The sequence below is a fragment of the Mustela nivalis genome (assembly GCF_964662115.1).
Source record: "Mustela nivalis genome assembly, chromosome: 2".
In the NCBI taxonomy this organism is placed as follows: domain Eukaryota; kingdom Metazoa; phylum Chordata; class Mammalia; order Carnivora; family Mustelidae; genus Mustela; species Mustela nivalis.
Genome location: NC_139021.1, coordinates 3,574,616 through 3,595,712, shown reverse-complemented (window position 1 = coordinate 3,595,712; position 21,097 = coordinate 3,574,616). Strand labels below are relative to the sequence as shown.

At 56.2% G+C, this 21,097-nt stretch overlaps 1 protein-coding gene across 2 annotated transcripts in view; it reads right to left on the bottom strand.

The window, feature by feature from the left end:
• The window catches only part of TRAPPC9 (trafficking protein particle complex subunit 9), a 491,769-nt gene that overhangs the window by 102,821 nt on the left and 367,851 nt on the right, over nucleotides 1-21,097 (bottom strand). For both annotated transcript variants that reach the window (XM_082720692.1, XM_082720693.1), the window contains one exon: nucleotides 10,577-10,730. In XM_082720692.1, the coding sequence (XP_082576818.1) occupies nucleotides 10,577-10,730 (154 nt within the window). The remainder of the gene's footprint in view (nucleotides 1-10,576; nucleotides 10,731-21,097) is intronic.

The window sequence follows — 21,097 nt, the reverse complement described above, 5'->3', positions numbered from 1 at the left end:
TTTGCTTTAGGATGTGAGCCATAAAATCATACAGCTGAGCTAATAAAGCTAATTACCTGCAGGTACCACCCCTCCCTTTCAGCCCCATAAGCCACCAAAAAACAGCCTGGTGTCTGAGCGTGGACACACAAACGCAAAGCCAGCCAACCAGTCCGCCATGCAGCTGCCTTTCCTGCTCACTATCACAGGCAAGACCGCAAACATACCACAACGAAGGTAGAGGTGGCAGCCGCTACTGTTCCTTATATACACAGATCCTGGTGTCTGGGCAAGAGACCGATAAATGGTGTTGGGGACCACAGTCCCACTGCTTCTATTAGAACATTTCCAAAGTGCCTCCCATGAGAGAAGCTCTTTGTTAAGTGTGTAATATGTATCTTTTCAATTCATATTATCTTTAAATTAAGACTTTAGAACCTGACGGGTATAAGGCAGGGACTGCTAGTTCTGTTCAAAGTTTTGTTTTGTTTTGTTTTGTTTTTAACTCAGGTGCAAGGTGAGAGTAAGAAAGCCGACAGAGCTATGAAGTGGCAGGTTCAAGCAGACTGAGCCTAGAGCCCATGTTCTGCACGCACTTTCTGAGAGTTCTCTCTAAACCCTGTGTCCATTCTCAGGAAACCTGGGGGTGGAGGCCACAGAGAAGTGGCGGGACCTGTCCGTGGTGCTGAAAAGGCTCCCCCCCTTTAAAGCCCTTTCCCGTCACCCAGGACCCAGCAGTCCCATCTCCAAGTAGTGAGAGTCACTATCCTGAGATTCTGCTCCTTTCCCTTACAAGGGCAGGGCTGGTAACTCTGCAACAGGACTGTGGAAACTCCGCTGGTGCACACCAGGCTTTGCAGGTGTACTAGGGCACATCCATAGTAATCACGAAATAACCCATGTGCCTGAGGCAAAAGAGAACACAAGCTCCCGGCTCAGGTTAGCACAACTCTCATTCTGCTTCTGGGGCCTTCCACAGGGAGCATCTAACTCCCCAGCAAGGAACAGCAAATTCCATGTTTGGTGCCCTCCATGCTTGCTACTTCTGCCTCAAAGACACAATTGAGTTCCCTGAAGCCACTGCCCTTTGTGCACTCCTCCTACGGGTCACAAATCCTTGGAGGTGGTGAGCCATGAGGCCCAGGGTCTGGGACTGGATCTTGCTCAGTATGAACCTCTTCTGACCTCCCCTCCCCAAACCAGCAAGGTCAAAGAGCAGGCAGCCATGCCTTCCCAACTGCTTAGCTGAATTCAGAGGACCGTCTGTGGTGGTGAGCCACAGGAGAGTGATGCCCCTGGTCACCAGCCTGGCACACAGCAGGTGCTCAATAAATGTCTGCTGCTTTTTCCTGAGCATGTGTTATGTGTCAGTTACCTACAGATCATCTCATACAGCCTTTATAACAATGTCAGATCAATAAAACCTCTTTAGGGATGGTAAGAAACTTTTCCAAAATCACACAGCCAAGAAGGGGGAGGTGTAAGGTTCACATTCGGTTCTTCAACTCCAAGTGCACTGCACATCCCCTGCCAGACTTTCTCCGTACGTGCCACACGTTTCCAGTGAGATGAATCTTAATGCCACAGTGTTAACCCAGCAGAAGGACTAGGTCAGGACCTGACCTTTAAGATGCCTTTAAAGGAACAGACTCAGAACAGGTACCTCAGAAGGCACTTCACTGAGGCCAAAAGTCTCTTGGACACCCAAAGGCTCATTCTTCCTTGTGTGAGGTGACCATGAAGTTCTGAGGTAGGGGACACAGATGTGTTCGGCAATTTTGGCTCAAGCCCATGCAGGGCACTGGTGTGGCCTACAGCTAAGATAATGGTATGCAGCTCCAGCAGGACCTGGCCTATGTAAGTGAGGTCCTCTCCCAGAAAGGTGGGAGGCAGGGAGATGATGCTTCCTGCGTGGCAAGCATAGCCCCCGACTGGCCAATACTGGCACCAACCCAACACCCGGCAGGCCGTCCCTCAGCCCTAGGCTCCCTCCTAATTCCCACATAGCACTGGTTATGAGCTACAAACATCTATTGTCATAAGTGACTCCCCAACGCAGCCACGGTGAGCACCCTGGGGGCAAGACCAGGTTTCCTACCTCCAAGCCCCTAACTCCAGATCTACGGAGCTGGGAGGCAGAAAAAGCCAACTAAGGGGGTCAGTTTTTCCAGGAGTAACGCAGAAGGAGCTTCAAGTTATAACCCTTAAGGGCCACAGTTTGTTGACAAGCCACTGCCCACATAAGCTTGAGGGAGTGGACATTTATTGAGCACCTACTACCGGAGGCCTGTGCTTACAGAAGATGTGCAACCAAACACGACAGGTAAGCCCTCGCTCAGAGAGACCTTGTGCTATATTCTTTTCCCACAGACAAGGCTCAGAGTGGCACCATTACTCTGCTTTTCCACTGTAACCCTTGAGAGCAGAAATGGGTGTCAAATACCTAGAGCCCAACAGGAACCCTAGTCCTGGCAGTGAGCCTCTATTTCAACTCAACACCTTATAAGGGCCTCACCAAGAGACAGAAAGAGACAGCAGAGACAGCCCAGCACTGCCCCGCACAGCTCTGCAGACTCTCGTGCTGAATTCCCAAAAGGCAGCGCAATCCCGCAACCAGACACAAATCCATCATGGTGACAGCAGGCCCCCAGGGAGTGAGGGGGGAGGAGCCCCGCCAGAGTCTGAAGACACAGCTCCCTGCCCAGAATTCTGCAGTGGCTGGCCACAGCTCTTGGGATAAAACCCAACTCCCCAGAACCTCATACAGGTGCCCATGATTTCCTCTGCTTGTTGACCTCTTCCTTCACACACCCGCACCCAAGAATGTGTACCAGCCATGTTGAACTACGGGCACTTCTTAAGACAGGGGGGTGCTGTCCTGCCCTGGTGCCCTTACTCCTGTGTTCTCCCCAACCTGGAACCTTCTCAGCCATTCTGTTGACTGGAGCCTCAACCTCACCTTGCTGGGGATGTCCCCTCTGACCCACCAGCCCAGAAATCACCCCTTCCTTCTTCCCTGTCTGTGACGGCTGCACCCTGTAGTGTGTCTATGCTGTCCCTGCGGCCTGCCTCTGTCCCCATGCGCCTCCCCATTCCAGTGACTCATAGCAAGTATCTGTCAACACCCACTCTGTGCACTGTGGTAGGGGCTAGGCATGAAAGGCCTAGATGAGAGCCTTCCTACTCTTCCGGAGCCCAGTCTGTTACGTGAGCCTTACATATGACTGCGGGTCATTCATCGTTGTTAAGGAAACTTAGTATTTGTACACAGCCTTTACAGCATTCTCATGATACACAGTTAATCTTCTGCCTGTCTTGGGAACCACGGATGCTTACTTCCAGATCTTTAGAAAACAGCTAGATGCAAGGAAAATGCAGAAAGCTAATAACACACCTTCCCACTCATCTTCAGCTAGAACGTTAGCACTGAAGTATCTGGTGCCGTACTGCGATTTGAAAACAGAAGTATCTGGTGCCGTACTGCGATTTGAAAACACTGAGCAGTTTCTGAGACCTTGTCTTTATTCATGGAACTGAAGTTAACCATGAACTCGTCTTCTATTTTAGGGAAGAAAAAAAAAAAAAAAGGATTGCTCAACCAACTCTCCCTGGATGATCCGGCCGCCCAGGGCTCAGCCAGACCCTGCTGAGCCCAGGGGCCTGAGTCCTCCCGGCCCTGCCCCTCGATCTGAACTCCTAGTTTACCTGCAGCCTACGGGGCAAATCTGGAAGCCCATCACCAGGGAGCAGCCAACAGTCACTTCCAAGCTGGCTTCCAGGTGCGGGAGCCGGAGGGGGTAGGCCTGCACCTCGAGCATTCCCCGAGGAAGATGGACTGTCTGCACCCACGTGCCAGACCTGGAGAAATGACAGGTGCAGGGACTTAGCCCAGCCCCACTTCAGCTCAAATAAATTAGCAGATTGCCATAAATAGAAATTACACTAATGGAAAGGCTGCTTTAAGTGATTAATGAGCCTCTTTCCCATGACTGTTTTCCAATCTGCACCGTGAACTTTGGGAATGCTGATGTGGGTTGTTCTCACCCCAGCAGGGGTGGCCTATACCTCGGCTCAGCTCCCTGCGGTCAGAGACCCAACTGGACGGGAAATGCCACATGGCCCAGTGAGCTGCTCGGGGACAGTGTGCAATAGTACAGCTCCGCCCGTCCTGCCGGGCTGAGGGTAGGGCCGGCAAAGTGGGGAGAACCCAGGGCAGGGGAAGCACTGACCAGCAGGGTGTCCGAGGGATGCTGCAACCTCATTCGACTTTCTCTGCAAAACGGAGGTACACAGAGGCCTTGGCAGAGACTGGATGCCCGGCACAGAGCCAAGAGCCACAACCTGAAGCCAGGCAGCTGGGCGCAAATCCCAGCTCCGCGCCTCACTGGCTGGTGACCTGGGACGAGAGTGGGAGAATCTCATGGGGTCTCAGTTTCCCCATCTGTGGAATGTGCCTAAAACCACTTCCTAGGGCTCTTTGTGAAAATTAAGCGAGCCCATCCAGGTAAATCACTCAGAACAGTACAGCCCTTAGCACGCGCCCGACAGGCGTGAGCGGTCACTGCAGGAGTCTGTTAGACACACACCCATAGTAACTGTCAAAACGAAAGGACACAGAAGGTGTTGCACCGGGACACGCACCTAATGACACATGGTGCATACCGATCTGTGTGATGTTCACACGCACACTGTAGCACATGTGCGTGCACATGAACTGCACTCACGTGTGCACACACATGCAGACCACACACTCACGTTAATATCTCCACCGGCTCAGGAAGCCCCTCCTGACTCCCCAAGCCAACTCCGAAATCGATGCTGCGTGTTAAACCCTGACTCCTCTCGGAGGGACTCAAGGTGAGCTTGGCCACCATGTCTGGATTTGGGGGAGACAGCCCTCAAGTCTGGGTCCACGGGCCCAGGAGCCGGGGCAACGGTACGGGGTCAGAGGTCAGAGGTCAGGCACTGTGCTCCTCTCTGGCCGGGAGCACTGCTCCGTCGGGAGCTGGAAGGCCTCGGAGTCGAGGGACTGGCAGCAGCTGGAGACACTGAACTCCCTCGAGGCAGACACAAAATGAACCCTGAATTTTGCTTAAGGTGATCCAGAAATCTGCACTGTCGACAGGAGGTGTTCGCATGAAATCCATTTAGATTAAACCCTTTCTCCTGACATGGCTACTGGAAAAGCCTACTGCACTGTGTTTTAGAGGGATCTTGTTGCAAGAAATTCATTTGTTTGTTTTCTCAGGGGATGGGAAGCCCTGGCTCCATTAAGCATCTCAGAAAACAAACGACAAACCCACTAGGAAGGGTCAAGGGTGACCTGGGGCAGGCCCTGCCCACAGTTTAATCTCCGGCCCTGCCTTAAAAGGGAGGCGGGGTCAGCTGTAGGCACATTCCGCTTACTGGGAAGAATGTGGTCTAGAAAACTGAGAAGCCAGGCGTGGCCGTGTCCCAGGCCTACTGTCCTGGTCAGGACCAACCAAACTGAGGACACTGGGCTGACGGTCTTGCAGGCACATGCTTGTGAAACTCCAGCAAAATCCAAACACAAATGTCAGAGCCCGTGAAGCCTCCCAGATTCACAAGGTTGACTGGTGTTAGCAAGGCCAGACACTGCTTGGTAACGCACAGCCTGGTCCAGACGCATGGCCCTGTGCTCAGAGCAGTTGCCCTGCCTGGTCCAGACGCATGGCCCTGTGCTCGGAGCAGCTGCCCTGCTCCGTGTCCCTCCACATGCCGGCTACCTGCGTGTAAGTGACCTCTGCGTGCTGCAAAGATATTCCAGGTCCCGCTCTGGGCCGGCAGTCCTCTGGCATCTAAAACCCAGGCTACAGCTGGGCTCCTTGAGTCTCTACCTGGCCCCCAAAGCAGCCAGAAGGTTCCAAAGGGTCTCCAGACAGAACCCAGGAGACATGTGCTTATCAGACCACCTGGCAGAGACACTGTCCAGGTGGTCCGGGTCACTGGCTTTTATGGGGATCAGCTGAAGTGTGCGTCCAGCTCTTGCCATGAAACCTACACAGTGATGGATTCTGCTCTGTCAGCAAGTATCCTGCCAACCCGAGAGGCTCTTGGAGGGGGATTTGCAACAGAAACAAGGACACCGAGAGCGGGAGACGACACGGAGCTTGCCCCGCGCTCACCCCTCGTCTGTCTCCAGCACAGACCGTCTGTGCGCGGCTGCCCTCTGGAAGCAGAGCCCGGCTCCAGTAAGACTAATCGTGCTCATTACAACTCCCTTCACACGCCCGCCACAGCCCTGGGCATAGTGCGGCTAAGCCGGGAACCTTTCCATCTGCGCCTTCAAAGAGACGCAAGCCATGCATTCACCAAATGGCTTTATTTTTTAAAAACTTTTTATTTTACCAAATGATTTTAATACCTACATGCTGGCGACTACACGCAGCACAGAGGCCAGGAAAGGAGCACGCGCCGGCAGGGCAGGGCCCATACCCCATGCTGCCCATTGCAGAAGTCCCCGGTGCCTAGCACAAGCCCAGCACAGCGCCAGTCAGCGGGAAGTAGCTGCTAAGGGAACAGGACACCGCACAGACCCAGGAACGGCACAGACCGGTGAGGACGCAGTGAACTTGGGAACAAAATGAACCTTCCTGTACTTGGTAAAGATGGTAACAAAAAGAGCTAGGCACTGAGTGTTGTAGGAGTACGAGCGAAGTAGCAGCTCCGGCCGGGCGAGATGAGAGCGCTAGAGGCCAACAACAGAGTGGGCTCCGGGAAACAGGACGCGTGAGCTCAGCCGTCAAGGATGAGGAAGACTTGGTCAGACCCTGGTGGGCCCACCTCTCCCCAGTTACAAATGGAAAGCAGAAACAGATCTGGCCAATCTCCAACCACCCCAGAACCAGCTACGCTGAGGTGTTCTCAGAACTACAGTCCCAAACTCCGGCGACAGGTCTGATCAGAGGGGGAAGTAGGGGCGCGGCCGAGGCCTGGCCCACTGCTTCCTGTGCGGGACGAGCCCATCCAAGGCCAGATCACGGGAGCAGCTCTGGTTCTGCTGGCGGGAAAGGGGACGCCCCTTGCAGACACCCTCCAGGGGTGGGTGCTGGGCTTACACGAGAGCCGCAGGACCTTACTTCAAGCAGGTAGTAGGAAAAGGACACGAGTTTTGGGATCCTGGCTGTTACCTCCAGTGAATCAGTTCACTTCCAAAACGCACTTAGTTCTCAAACCAGAGTACTGTCAGTTTTGCCAGTTTGGGGTCAGAAAAACGTGATTATCCTGGTTGAGCTCAAAAGAGCAGAAGAGATGGTGAGAGCTAATCCTACAGCAAACTTGAGGGGTTAATCTCACCTTGACTGAACAGACAGGGACACTTGTCCCTCAGACCACAGCCTCCCCACAGGGACGCCGGAAGCAGCAGAGCTGGGCCTTCGGTCCTGGGCTCAGGCCCCAACCATGCAGGATCCTTGGTCCCATCCTAAAGCCAAATATGGGTGCTTCCTGCCTTTACACATGGACGGCTATTATCTGCTGACCACAAAATCGGCTCTATCAAGGCTTCCCAAGTTCAGCAAAGACTGCCCAACCGTGGAAGCTGGCGGGGAAGGCGGCGAGGAGACGGCGCCGAGCAGCAGGAAGCATGTGTTCACCCAGACGGCATCAGTGTTGGTCACGTGAGCCTGGCTCTTGGGCCTGATGACGCCTGTGCAGGCCCAGACCCCCACCCCCAGAAGACCGCACAGACGCTACGTACCAGCCGGTTCCTCTTGCCAAAGAGGAAAAGTCCCTTTAAAAATGAGCAGGCTCAGACTGGCGATAAGGAGTTCCACAGGAGAGACTTTTGAGGCTGGCAGGAGGGAAAGCGGGAGGCGAGAGGAAGGAAGGGGGGTGGGGGGGGGAGGCCCCTGGCTCCCACTGCCCCTCTGGTCTGCAAGCTGTGTTCCCAGTCACGGGGAATGACATATGTCGCTGCTGCTCTCAGCCTCCGGGACGTGCCAGCCCTCACTCAGGAAGGCTCCTGCCTCAGCCCTTCTGGGGTGCTCTGTAAGTCCCCATTTCTGGGGCTGCTCCTCCCTCGGACTAAGGGCATCTCCAGGACCCAGCACACGAGCGTAAACGAGCATCCGGCTCCTCACCGGGTGAACTGTGGGGCTGGAGTAGCTGGCCTGCCCGGGCTGCTCGTCCGGTCACGGCAGACACAGTGGAGACAGGCGTGTCCGCATCTACTGTAAGAGCCACAGTTCCCACCAACGGGTCTATGCAGCCTCTCACGCTACAGACGGACCGTTTTTATTACTGCAGATGAGTGTCAAATTAGGCTCCAATTTTTGTATAAAGTCTAAATATTGAGAAAATATTACTAAAATGCATAATAGAAATATTAGCCAATTCAGTCTTTGGTCTTTCCATCTGCTTGGATCCAGGTTTGCAATAGCAGAAGTCTGCTATGCGCCCACGCCAGATGTCGCTGCCAGAGGAGAGACAGAGAGACCCTTAATACTCTTCCTCTAATCGGATCCGCCTAGAGGGACAGTCCCCCCAAACTTCTAGTCGCCACATCCAGGAGACCGACGTGTCCGCACACGTACATAGTTGCTGCAGGAGTTATTAAGCCAACACAGACAACGGGGATGTCGACCTCCTGAAAGAGGCAGAGCTGAAAGAAGAGAAACCCCAAAACACCTCTGGCTTGTTCTGGTCATTGTTTTCAGAGAACACAAATACTTTGAGGGTCAGCATCACCCCATCAGAGGGAGCACATCCCAGGCCGAGGGCTTCCGTTACGTGCCTGCACCCCACATCCCAAGGCTGACCTGGGCGGGCGGTTGTCACCGCTGAGACGGGGCGGCAGAGCCCTCCGCTGTGGTGAACGACCTGGGCCCACCCAGTGGTGGCACCAGAGAGTGGCAGGCGTATCTTCAGCAGGTGCCGTGGTAGCCCTGGCACCGGGGAGGCAGGGGCGCAAACCCCCCATTTCGAGGCTTCCTGCTCTTATCTGGACCCACAGTGAGATGACTCAAAAGGACGATGCCTTCCTGCCGGGCCTGCCAAAAACACTGCCTCTGCCTCCAGGGGGCTGAGGTGGATTCACCCACAGCCAGGCCTCCTGGCTCTGCACTGAGTTCCCAGCGTGAAGCAAAGGCCCTGAGGCCCAGGAGCGAGCATCTCGGAGTTTGCAGAACCTCTCCAGCTCCCTGAGCTTCAGCGTCGTGACCACAGATATCAGGACAGGAGAGCCATGGCCTCCTGCTGTCCCCCAACCCTCCCTGACAGCAGGGCTGGGAACAGGGCTATACCCTCAACACCACTGGGCAGGCGGCCCCACCACTTCCTGGCTGGGGGCTCAGCTCACCTCTCCCCAGGGGAGCAAGAGCACCAGTCAGAGGCAGGAAGAACATAGGAGACAGCAGGGCTGGTGTGCGGGGCGAACACCACTGCCTCTGGGGCTCTGTCACTCTGTCATTCCACCAGCAGGCACTGGTTGGGGGGGAGTGGGGGAGGGAGGCTCCAGTCACCCCTCCTTTTCACATCCCATTGGACAAAGGCAAACATCTGAACCCCGTGGTGGGCTGCTGTGGTATGGAGGCCCCAGGCACTCGGATTTCAATGTCTGGTTCCCCAGTCCTCCGATGTGACATGGCAAGTGCTTATTTTGTCCCAGCAACTTGGGGACGCAGGTCCACCAGCCCCAGATTTTCTGGAGTGTACACAAAGGAAAGTGCCTCAACTCCTGGAAACCACCAGCCGCAGACTGAGGACCTTTCCAGAACCCCGGGAGATGGTCTAGGACGACCTGACACTACAGAGCACAGGATCCAGGCACGAACAAGGAGACTGAGGCAGGCACATCAGAGTGGCCTCTTCCTGGGGGACATTTGTGCAAACCATCCTCTAACACTGCAGACCTCTAGGACACCGCCCACCCTACAGAAGCCCCTCTAATGTCCCCCCTCTGTGAAGCCTTCCGGAGTGCCCTGTGCCCACCGCTTCCTCCCCTGAACCTCATAGACTCGACATGATGCTTGGCCCGACCCCTGAGGTGCAGCGAACCCCCAGCCTGCACAGCCATGCCCAGCGAGGCCAGGGAGCCTCGTGGGGGCCTCCTCCCTCCCCCTCCGCCTCTCGGGTGCCTCGAGGAACACTGCCCCAAAGCACATGTTCTGCAGGACGGCCGAGTGCAAACGTGAGTGCACCCGGGACTCCGGCTGATGGCGGGTCACGCGGGGCTGCTCTCGTGCCTCGGGACCTGTGCCACACCCCCCAAGCTGCCCAGCAACTGTGTCTGTCCTGTGTCGAATTGTCACTCCGTGACGCTTCCCAAGCCCAGCACTGGGAGGCCGGCACGAGAACGTGATGTGTCGCTAACACAATCGATGCTGGAAAGAAACACATGACCCACGACATTTCAGGGAGGCGGCCTTCCCTTGCCCTGAATCCACCCCTTCTCGGTGGGAGCCTGGGACGGGGAAGGGGCTAAGGAAGGACAGCCACGGTCTGCGTCTCCTTGGCACGCCCTTTCTGAGCTCTGCGTGCTGAGCACCTGGCGGCAAAGCCCCCAGGGTAATTCTTGGGGAGCACAAGCCCCAAGTAGGGGCACCACGCGCCAAGGTGGCCGCCACGAGAAGGATATGATTCCCCAGCGGACGTCCAGCTTGCTGTCGACCTCCAGGCCGCGGGCTTCCTGCCTCTCTTCCTCCAGGGGCTTCGGATTTGCAAGCTGTCCCTTCTCGCCAGGGGATTCTGGGAAACTCTCGAAGCTGAACTTGTCCACTTGAATGGCCATTCTAAGAGAGGGGAAACAGCAGAGAATGAGTGAGCAGGGCAGGGTCGGCGGCTGCCTGTCGGAGCGTCAGCACAGGCCTGCCAGAGACCGTAGGACTCATCACTGTCAGTAGGTCAGATGGGTTCATTCCAAGGAAAGGGACTGGCATACTCCCCGGGCAGCACCAGCCCCGGAGGTGATTCAATGCACAGCCTCGACCTGGAGACACGGTCAGAGACCCTAACCTCAGAGGAGACTCACACTGCCCCGGAGAAAACATCATTTCCGGACCAGGGTGAGGCAGGCAGGATGCGGCATGGGCACTTAGAGGGAACAGGAATCATTTAATGCTGGGGACCCCAAGAGCCGCCTCAGCAGCGGTCCCTTGTCTCTCAGTCGCCCCCCACCAGCCGTGCCCCGCCCGTCCCCATCTGCCCCCGCACCCAGGACCCTCTGTTGTGACACCTCCTTGCCAGGTTTCTGCTCCACTACCATGTCCTCTCCAAAGCCTCCCCACCTGCTGGTGTGTCCTGCCCTCCCTAACTTCCGGCAGTTTCTAGAACACACTGGGCTCTTCCTGCCTCAGCCTTGGTGCTCACTGCTCCCCAGGCTGGGACCCTCTCCTCCTGAACCCCCGTTCTCAAGGCTGGAGCTTGAGGAAGGTGTTCGGGGCACCCCCCTCGCCCCACCTGCATGACACCATTAATCTCTGCCGTGGCATTTATCAGGAGCTGTAAAAACACTTCCTTGTGGGCTTCAGGGTGTATGGGGTCCACTGGAATTTAGGTCCCTGAGGGCAGAGGTCTGCAAGGCCATGCCATGGTCTCCAGGCCTGGGTAACGCCTGCACGCTGTGACCAGCTACTCCCCAAACAAACAGGGCGGGAACCAAGCCTTCCCACCACCGCCACGCCGGGCCAGTGCTCACCTCCCCCTCGCGGCTGCCTGACCTTGTACCTTGCCCTTGTTTGGTTCCGGGCCGGGGCACTCTGCAGCCTGCCTCCACCCCCCACCTGGCAGCTTGGAGCAAACTACTGAGCTGCCCGTAAATACACGGCCTTCGGCCAGGTGGTGTCCGGAGCTCAGCTGCCCCAGAGAATGCAGGGGCTTTTGGAGCCAGAACTCTGTCTGAAAGCTACACGGACTCCTTTCTGACGGCGGAAGTAGACGGGCTTACCGGAAAAGGTGGGAAAATAGCAAAGAGCATAAAAAAGAAAGAAGGACTCAAGCCTATACCCTAACTGTGATACCTTCATGCTAGTCTTTCTCCTATGTATTTGTACATCAGTGCAGTTCGAATGACTCTATGTGTACAATTTATTACACATCTTGTCTTACTCACATGCATGCACATAAATATATACATAGACTACATTACACCTGCTTTTTCCCAGACTTATTTGAGAGAGAGACAGAGAGACAGAGAGAGTGCAGGGCAGGAGCAGAGGGAGAGGGAGACAGCAGACGCTCCACTGAGCGAGGAGCCCGATTAGGAGCCCGATCCTAGGACAGAGATCACGACTCGAGCCAGAAGTCAACAGTCGGTTGCTTCCCTGGCTGAGCCCCCTGGTGGCCTCTGCACCATTTCACTTTCAGCGCACCACGAACCCTGCCAAATCACCACAAACCAGTCTGCAGGACATCCCCTCATGCGGCCGTACGATTGCTTACCCAACGATCGCCCTGCTTTCAGACTCAGAGCTCTCCCAATTTTTAAAAGATTACTGTTGAAAAAATCCTAAACATCTTCACGCTTCAGTTTCCGGTCTGCATTTATGCTGTGTGTGGAGCCCGTCTCGAAGCAGAAACTGAATCCAGAGGGCAGAAAAGGTCAAGGCTGAGAGCGCTGAGCTCGTTCTCAGACAGGCTCCCCCTGAGGCACACAGGCAGCGAGATGGTGCCCCGCACGCCGCGCCCCTGCAATCCTGGCCAGGACAGAGTTTTGCTCTTCACTTGGAAGAGGCGAAATGCTGCCTCGCTGATGTTGTAATTGGCAGGTCTGAGTCGCTCCAGAGACCGGACATTTTTCCAGAAGCTTATTAGCTCTTTCGTATGTACTTTTCTTCCCCCGTGAGGTGTCTACCCGTGCGGCAAGAGCAACCCTAATTTCCCGCTCAGCAAGGGCTCTCCCCAGGCCCCCACCTTGAAAGCAGACCGAGGCAAACGAGTGTTCTCTTCAAGCAAAAGGTCAGGATATTTCCTAGCTTTCACTAAAAAAGGCCAATTTCCATTCACCGGGTAACCCAGAATAACTTTCACCTTTGAAAAGTGTTTGGCAACATCCTGGATCCCAGGCTCTCGCTGCTGAACACAGAGGGGCAGCGCCCGGCCAGCGCCCCACATCCTCAGGGGCGGGACATACACCCAACGCTGCGCCCGTGCAGTTAGATGTGGGGGCTTCTCCGGACGGCTTTTTGAACAATTTCTGGAGGAGGAAGCACCAAACCGCACCGCCTCCCTCCACCCTGGATGAAAGCATAAGCTGGCTGTGCCGTAACACGGACGGCGGGAGGAGGTGGACATTCACAGACACCTGCCCCGCGCCGAGCCCCGGGCTAAGCGCTGTGCACGGACATCCGTCCAAGTGATTGCAGCCGGGGGAGGAACGTGATCTCCTTCCTCATCAGCCGCTGCCCCACGCCAGGGGCCGGCCGCCCGCATCGAGGCCGTCGCCCAGACTCAGCGCTACCGCTCTGCTTGCAGCTTCCTCCGGCTGGCGTGCAGAGCACCGAACAGGGAGTCGGCTTTTGGTCGTGCCGTGTGCAGAGCTGGCATGGGATGGGACACGGTGCCAGGGACGGCGAAGCCTGCTGCCTCATCTACACACCAGCACCCCCTGAATCTACCAGAGCCCCCACCCCCACCACCTGCGACAGGCAAGGCCGGCGAGTGTCCCGAAGGCGGTATCCCTCCTTTCCCACAGACGAGAATGCTGGGGGACCAAGAAGCTAACTCACTAGGGTCAAAATCCCATAGCCAGAATGCCATGTCCGAAGCCAAGGATTGCTTCCCCAAACCACCGGAAGCACCGCTGGCCTTGACCTCTCCACACGGTCTCAGAGCACAGCCCCTAGGCGTCACCACCCCTCCTCCATCCTCCCTTCCAGGGCAACGTGTGGCCGGTAACCTGTTTTCCTGGAGCTGAGTCTGGACGCGTGAGCTCTCTGCCTGCTGAAAGCCGCTGTGTTCCATGAAGCAGCAGAGGGACCCTCCACCCGGGTGCCTGGGAGCTGCCCTGGTCTGAGTCCAGCCACGCAACAGGCTTCAGCCATCATGGCTTGCGGGGTTTGCTTTTGTCAGGAAGCCACCGGACTGGGGACAGCAGCGCACTGGGGACGGGAACAACTGTGGGGGTGTGCATGGGAGCACCAACGTGAGGCACATGCCACTCCGCCCCCACGGGCGCACGGCCTGGAGTGCGGTCTGCAATTCTGCAAAGGGCGGCTGCAGTTCTCATCTGGGTACATGGGCCACCACCCGCCCGCGGCAGGGGTGGGCTTCACACCCCGGATGACGTCACGTCCATATTCTCAGTGGGCAAGCCTTCTTCCCAACGACAAGGGAACACCAAGCCGTAAGGAGGCACGGCAGCCGCGGGACTGGCCACACGCACGTGGAGGACAGCTTCCTGGCATGGCCCTCCTCGCTCGGGCTCACACCCATGTGACCTCTGGTACCTGGGGCGAGGCCACACACGTCGGAGGGTATCTGGGCAACCCCCCACAGGTGTCCCAAGAGTAATTCAAAACCAAGGCTGATCCGTGGGCAAATCACAGAAAAATCGGAAAACACAACGTTCAGAAATGATAAAGGGAGGAGAGATGAGGCGGGACGAGGACCCCCGGGGAGCACACGTGCCCTCCAGGCGGCCGTAGGACTCGGCACAGGGCAGTGACGGCCCTCCGGGGACTGGGACCGGCACGGAAATCCCCCTTCACAGGAGACCTTGTGTTCGGGACACTTCTGCCGTTCTTGTTTGTTTCTACTCCTTTTTACTTTTTAATCTAAGTGTAACTGGCACTTGAGTTTCAGGGGTTCAACAGTGACTCAACCCTTCCATACACACCCTGAGCGCTCCCCACAGTGAGGGGCCTACAGCGTTACCGTGTTCTCTGCGCTCTGCTGCCCGTCTCCGAGATGACTTCTCCTGGAGCTGGAGGTCGGCACCCCATCATCCCTGTCCCCCACCGCCGCCGTCCCCCACCGCCGCCTCTGGCAACCACTGGTTTGTTCTCCGTGCCTGTGAGTGTTTGTTTCCTCGTTTGTTCGTTTCTGTGTGTGTCTAGGTTCCGTGTGTAAATGGAATCATGTGGTGTTCGTCCCTCTCTGTCTGGCTTGCTTCATTTAGCACGATCCCCCCCTAGATCCGTCCGCGCTGTCCAGAATGGCACGACCTGTATTTGCCATCGAGTGAAGGCATGGTGGTGGGCACAGAGGGAATGATCGGTGGTTAGTGGCTGACCTGGGCCCAGAATCTGGTCTCTGGTCTCCCCGTCCACCGCGGTCTCAGAGCGGGAGGTCATCCACAAGGGACGCCAGGAGGCAACAGGTCCCCAGTAGATGGGCAGAGGGTCGAAGAACCTGGCTCTCATCACAGCCACTGGCTGGCACGGGGGGCGAGCTCCAGGGCTAGGCCGCCAGCTCCCCTCAAGGGCGTTCTTAGTAGTCTTAGTGTCTCCCCTACACCCCTGGCCTTCTTTAAAGCCAACCTGGTTCTCTAAAGTAGGGGGAACGCCCGCTGGCTCAGTGGTCCCTCTAAGAAGTCTGAGCATGTGTGTAAGTGTGCTGCCACTTTGCCAGGGGTCATCTGGATTAGTCGCAGGGACCAGGCTTGAATCCCGGATCGGGGGAAAAGCCCAGGCCACACACGCATGTGCCGGGACAGCCTCCTTCAGATCTCCCAACGGCACCCAAACGTCAGCCCCTCCCAAGGCTGGCCCAGCCGCACAGACCCTCCCAGCACAGCTCATCCAGGAACAGTGGTACCCGTTACCGGGTCCCTCCCGGCATGCAGAACTCGGCAGCCCAAGCTCCTCACCTCAGACGAGCTAAACCCCTCTTGTGAAGGTTATGTGTGGATCAAATAAGACAGCAGACACAAAGTGGTCAGCCCAGTGCCGCGACACCAGCAGCCCACTATAGGCAGCGGCTGTTGTCATGGGGGTTAGCCCCGCGTCCAAGGTGCTCACAGACGCAGAAATCACCTCGGGCCGCTCGTGGACCCGCAGAGGCTCTCGATTCAAACGCACGAGTGAGTCTCCACCAGACGGTCCCCACCGCGGTTCCTTTCCGATCATCCTCGATGGGCCAGAGTTCAAGAAAATTAATACCACGACTGAATGCCAATTTCCCATGTTTAGTTTTATGACCAAATGTGACCATTATCGTCAAGAGTTTGCACTGGAGAAAGGTGCTGTGGTTTCTGAAGTCTATATAAAAGTGGTGGTTTTTAAAATATCGTGTGATTCAGTCTTTGAGCAGCAGATAACCTCACCAGGGAAGTCATGATGATGACATTTAAATACAAATCAGAGACTCGAGTTTAGGAGTGCTAGCCACATATAATTAAATTGAACTTTCACTAGGAGATAATTGATCGTTACAGCACCGGGATTCTAAATTCAGGTGCTGTATTGCATGGGCGTCTGCTTGACGAGACCGGCCTCTTGGGTCTTCTAACGAAGTACAACCCGAGCAAAAGGAAAGTCAGCCCTGAGGAGATGCCCACCCTGACAGGGGAGGGGCTCAAAGCAGAAATGGCAGGAGCCCTGACATCTGGATCAAACCCAAAGAAGATTGTTTTCCCCTTAAGCCACAGAGATCAATTACAATAAAGAAAAACCCTTCCTTACTATTAGTATTATTTTTTTAAAGATGTATTTATTTATTTTAGAGACAGGGGCAGGGCAGAGAGAGAGAGGAGAGAGGGAGATGATCTCCAGCAGATTCCTCACTGAGCACGGGCCTGGCCTGGGGCTCGATCCCACGACCCTAAGATTACCACCTGAGCCAAAACCGAGAGTCAGATACTCAACCAACCAAGCCACCTGGGCACCCGCTTTCTTTATTATTTTTAAGTGAAGAGAAAGACACCGCGGATTCTAAAAATCGAAGCCCAGCACAATCCAATCAGGACATCACCAGGGAGCGCACCAAGCACATGCCGCCTGGGGGCCATCAGCTCTGTGTTCACAGCAGCCCCGAGAGGGACTAAATCTCCTCCTCACATCACAGTGATCCAGACAAGACCACAGGTGTCCTGGCAGACGCCAACCAGTCCCCAGGGCAGAGCCCTGGAGTGCATGAGTTGCCCCTGAGGGCTCTGTTCTCTTGCCAGAAGACCGTGTTCCCTCTACTAGGAACGCTCGCACTGTGCCTAGGAGCGTCCTGAACACTGATCCCAGGTTTGTCACCTGTAAAGGAGCACACGCCGGTCTAAAGAGAGGCCATCTGTGGATTAACAAGCACAGCACATGCTTAATACAGAGCCTCTGAGAAGTTCTAGCTCCTTCGTTGCTATTGTCATCGTAGCTGTACCTTCCCGCCGGTGCCCAAACCACACACCGGCTCTGCCCGAGCCTGCTCTCCTCCCAGCCCCCTGCACGCCGCACCGCCTCCCGCACGGCTGCATTCCTCCTTCCCCTTTGCCCCGGGGTCTGGGGAGATGCCAGGTCATGCGGCCTGCCTCCTCCCCACACCCCTGTCCAGGTCTTCAGCCTCCTTCCACATGGGCTGCACCAGCCCCGCCTCCCTCTCCCAGCACCCTGGACCTTGCGCCCAGGAGACGGATCACAACGTGCACACACCGCCCGGATCTACAGGTGCTCCCGCTTGCCTGGCGGGGGAATGGCAATGCACAAGACAAGAACCTGCGGACCCCAGAGGACCTCCGTGCCCTCTCAGTGGTTTCTGAGAGCTTCCAGGGCTTTCTTTAGACAAAGGGAACCGAGGAGGTTCAGCAGAAGGGAAGCAGCAGTCATCCCCATGCTTACTGAAAGAGCCGGATGGAAGGCTGGAGGCGGGGGCAGTCGCAGGTGACGAGGCCAGTGCGGAACTAGTGCAGGGCCCAGATGAGAACTGCCACCGGAGACGTGAACTTCCCAAGGCGTGGAATCCCCAAAGTGACAGGCAAACCATCACCTGCCTGATTACCATCAGTGTGCAAAGTCGCATTTGCACGGCCATCGACAAAGAGCAGGAATGCAGAACGTCTCACAGAGCAGAGATGCAGAGTTGAAGGAGATTCCTTAGCAAATGAAAGTTAGAACGTATTCCCTAATGCCCAGAACTTTTAGGAAGAAACGAGATTTTAAAACCAGGAACCCCTAACACGTATGTGGCCCTCGTGTGGGCCCAGCCCTGCCAGGTCTGAGAGCGGAAGTCAGCAGGATGCTGCTGGAGTCAAGAGGCTGAGCCCAGCCCGGACTAGGAGCGCGTGCCCGGGGAGCTGCGGGTGGGCCGGGCAGCTCCATGGACACCCCGGAATGACACCCAGCGTACAATGTGGCCCTGGGAGCCGCACACAGCCCCAGAAGGGCCTAGGCAGGAGGTGGCGACCTCAGAGCCACAGGGCAGGATACATGGAGGGGGGTCAGACAGGCCAGAGGGGCCAGCACACGGGGAGGCAGGGGCAGCGATCCTGAGAAAGACGCTGGCCCTGAACCCAGGTGGGAGGGAAGATAAGAAGTGGGGGCTTCACCAGTCCTACCTCCACGAGCAGCTCTTCTGATAGAGTCCCCAGTGGACCTGCCACTAAGACTGCAGCAACACACACAGGGGGTCCGTCCCAGTAAACCCATCCCAATTCCAAACAACCTTAAAGTCAAAACACGTCGCACACTCAACCTACCGTCCACACAGCAGAGCCATGCCTGCCGCAGTGTGCTCGCCGCACCCCCGCGAGCCTGCAGAGGGCAACCCCCCCACAAAGCTCATCAGAACAAAGTGCTGACCGCTGCACAGAGCACGTGGAGTCCTGCTCACAGAGTGTCCGGAGGGCCGGGTGGGCCCAGGATGGCCCTCATGGTCACTGGGGTCTGGGAACCTCGGCCACTGCCACCATCCTGCACATCACGAGCCGGGAAAAGCTCCGTATCCCAGTGAGTTGTGCGGCATGTGCGTCCCTTCTGCACAGCTGCGAAGTGGAAAGCTCCAAGGCGAATCATGGTCAGACTGGGAAGGCTTTGCACCAGCCTCCACCTGCTGCCTGGCGCCGGCGCGATGGCTGTGCAGGCCTTCCCCACTGCCCGAGCGAGCCACAGAGCTACGCGGCGTCCCACTGCCTGTTCCTGGATCACGGCACGCTGCCACCATCCTGGTGCCCCACGTCGTCCTGCGCTCACACCCTGCTTGACCGTCCACCCTCACTGGCAGAGTCACCCTCTCACTCTCTGTGCTTCTAGTAGTTTCTCTGAAAAGCGTCTGTTGGAAAGACCAACAGTAAGAGTGTACTTCTCCCCGTGCGACGAGCAGAGACCTACCTGGCCTCACCTGCCCAGCGCAAGGCACAGTGCCTGACACGTGGGAGCCGAAAAAAATGTTGGCTCTAGGAAAAGCAGCCCTAAAGTCTTATTACATTACTCTCCACCCACAGAGCTGATCGGTATGAAAGCCAGGAAATGCCCCCATTTTGTTAACAAAATGCCTCAATCATACTAAATCCACTGCCATTAGTTAACAACAACAACAACAAAATGCTACCGCATATAATTATACATTTCATTGATTCTAAGTTAAAGCTCTTATTTCCTAAATTAGATGAGAAGAACACACAGGAACAGGAGACAGATTTCCCCGCGCACACATGGAAGGTGCGCACCAGGCCTGCTGACAGGGCCACGGCCAGGGTGCGGCCTGTCCTCCAATCCCAAGCCCGGAGCTCCGTGCAGGGTGACGAGCGGCGCTCTCAGGGTGGCAGGGACCCAGCCCTGTCGTAAAGTCTGTGTCATCCTCGGTAAATCACTTGGCCTTCCGAAGCATTCTCTTGCTGTAAAAATATGGATAATGAGGCCAACCCCAGAGCACAGCAGTGAGCTTTGAAAAAGCTGCCAGCCGTGTGCCCAGCACTGGGTACACTCAGGAGACGGGAGCAGCTGGCATCAGTTCCCACCGCACCCGCCCCGGCACACGATCCAGCCCCATGGAGCAGAAGGGAAGCCGTGGCACACGCAAGAGCTCCTCACGAAGGCGTCCAAGACCCCCACTGCCGGGGCCTATGCACCTTCGGTCCTCAACTGTTGTGACAATCATACACGTAAACACACGTGTACGTACATACACACACACACCAGTCCCGGGGACCTTCGGCAGAGGCACAGGGCTAGGCCTTGGCTCCTTCCTAGGGGACCTGCTCTGCCCGGTGCCCAATGCCCACCCCACGAGAACCACGTTCTTGCTGCACGGAACACCAGCTGGTGGTTCGTGCCCGCCGTGTTAACATGGCAGTCTCCCGACACACCCCTCCATCCACCAGACCACGAGTTCCACGGAGCAAGGGAACAATGGTTTCCTCATCTTCTACAAACCTGGCACTGACGCATTCAACAGGTGTTTGCGAGTGAATCACTGTCAACTGCCTTTGATAACCTGTGCGATCTTCGTGAGCAGAAGGGGGGCAGCCTTACGCTGCGTGGCCACGGAGGGCAGAGCCCGGGGACTGAAGCCACCCTGACCCTCCAAGCCCGAGCACAGGTGAACCCGACATGGCCCCCCGCCACCCCCACTGATGAAAAAGCAAAGTCCAGACAGATACAAAATAGCCCCTGAGCTCTGGGGGGAGAACGCAAGCAGGAGGGCGTGGAGAAGAGTTGCATGCAACGAACCTCCCACACGGGGGGTGGCCTCCCACGGTCCCTCTCCCTTTCCCAGGACTGCAACTCTGATGGAAAACCAGAAAAGGGGGACCCAGAAGCGTCAGCACATGTATACGTGGAGGGGACCCCAGAGGGGAGAGAGCCAGAGCCTTATAAAGAGTAACACTCAAAGTCTACAGAAATGACATTCACAGTGTCCCAATACAATTTTTAAAAACTGCCAGGCAAAAAAATTTTTTAAAAGACCCAGGAGACTGCAACCCACTCGGAGGAACCAGTGACATGAGCCCCAAGCCCGTCCGAATGCTGGGACGGTCAAAGGCTGCCATCACTGTGCTCCCCGGGGCGAAGGGCGGCACTTGGAAGGAAGGAAAATAAATTGACAGTAAAGCAGCAGAAGATCTTTTTGAAAAGAGGCAAAAGGAAATTCTCTATCTTAAAAATACAGTAAAATTTTTGAGAAACCTCGCAGAATGAGTTCAGTAGAACAGACACGACAGAGGAGACTGAGTGAACTTGAAGACTGAGCAGGCGTGAAGTACCCATAAACCGGGCCTCGCCGGAACCTGAACGTTTAG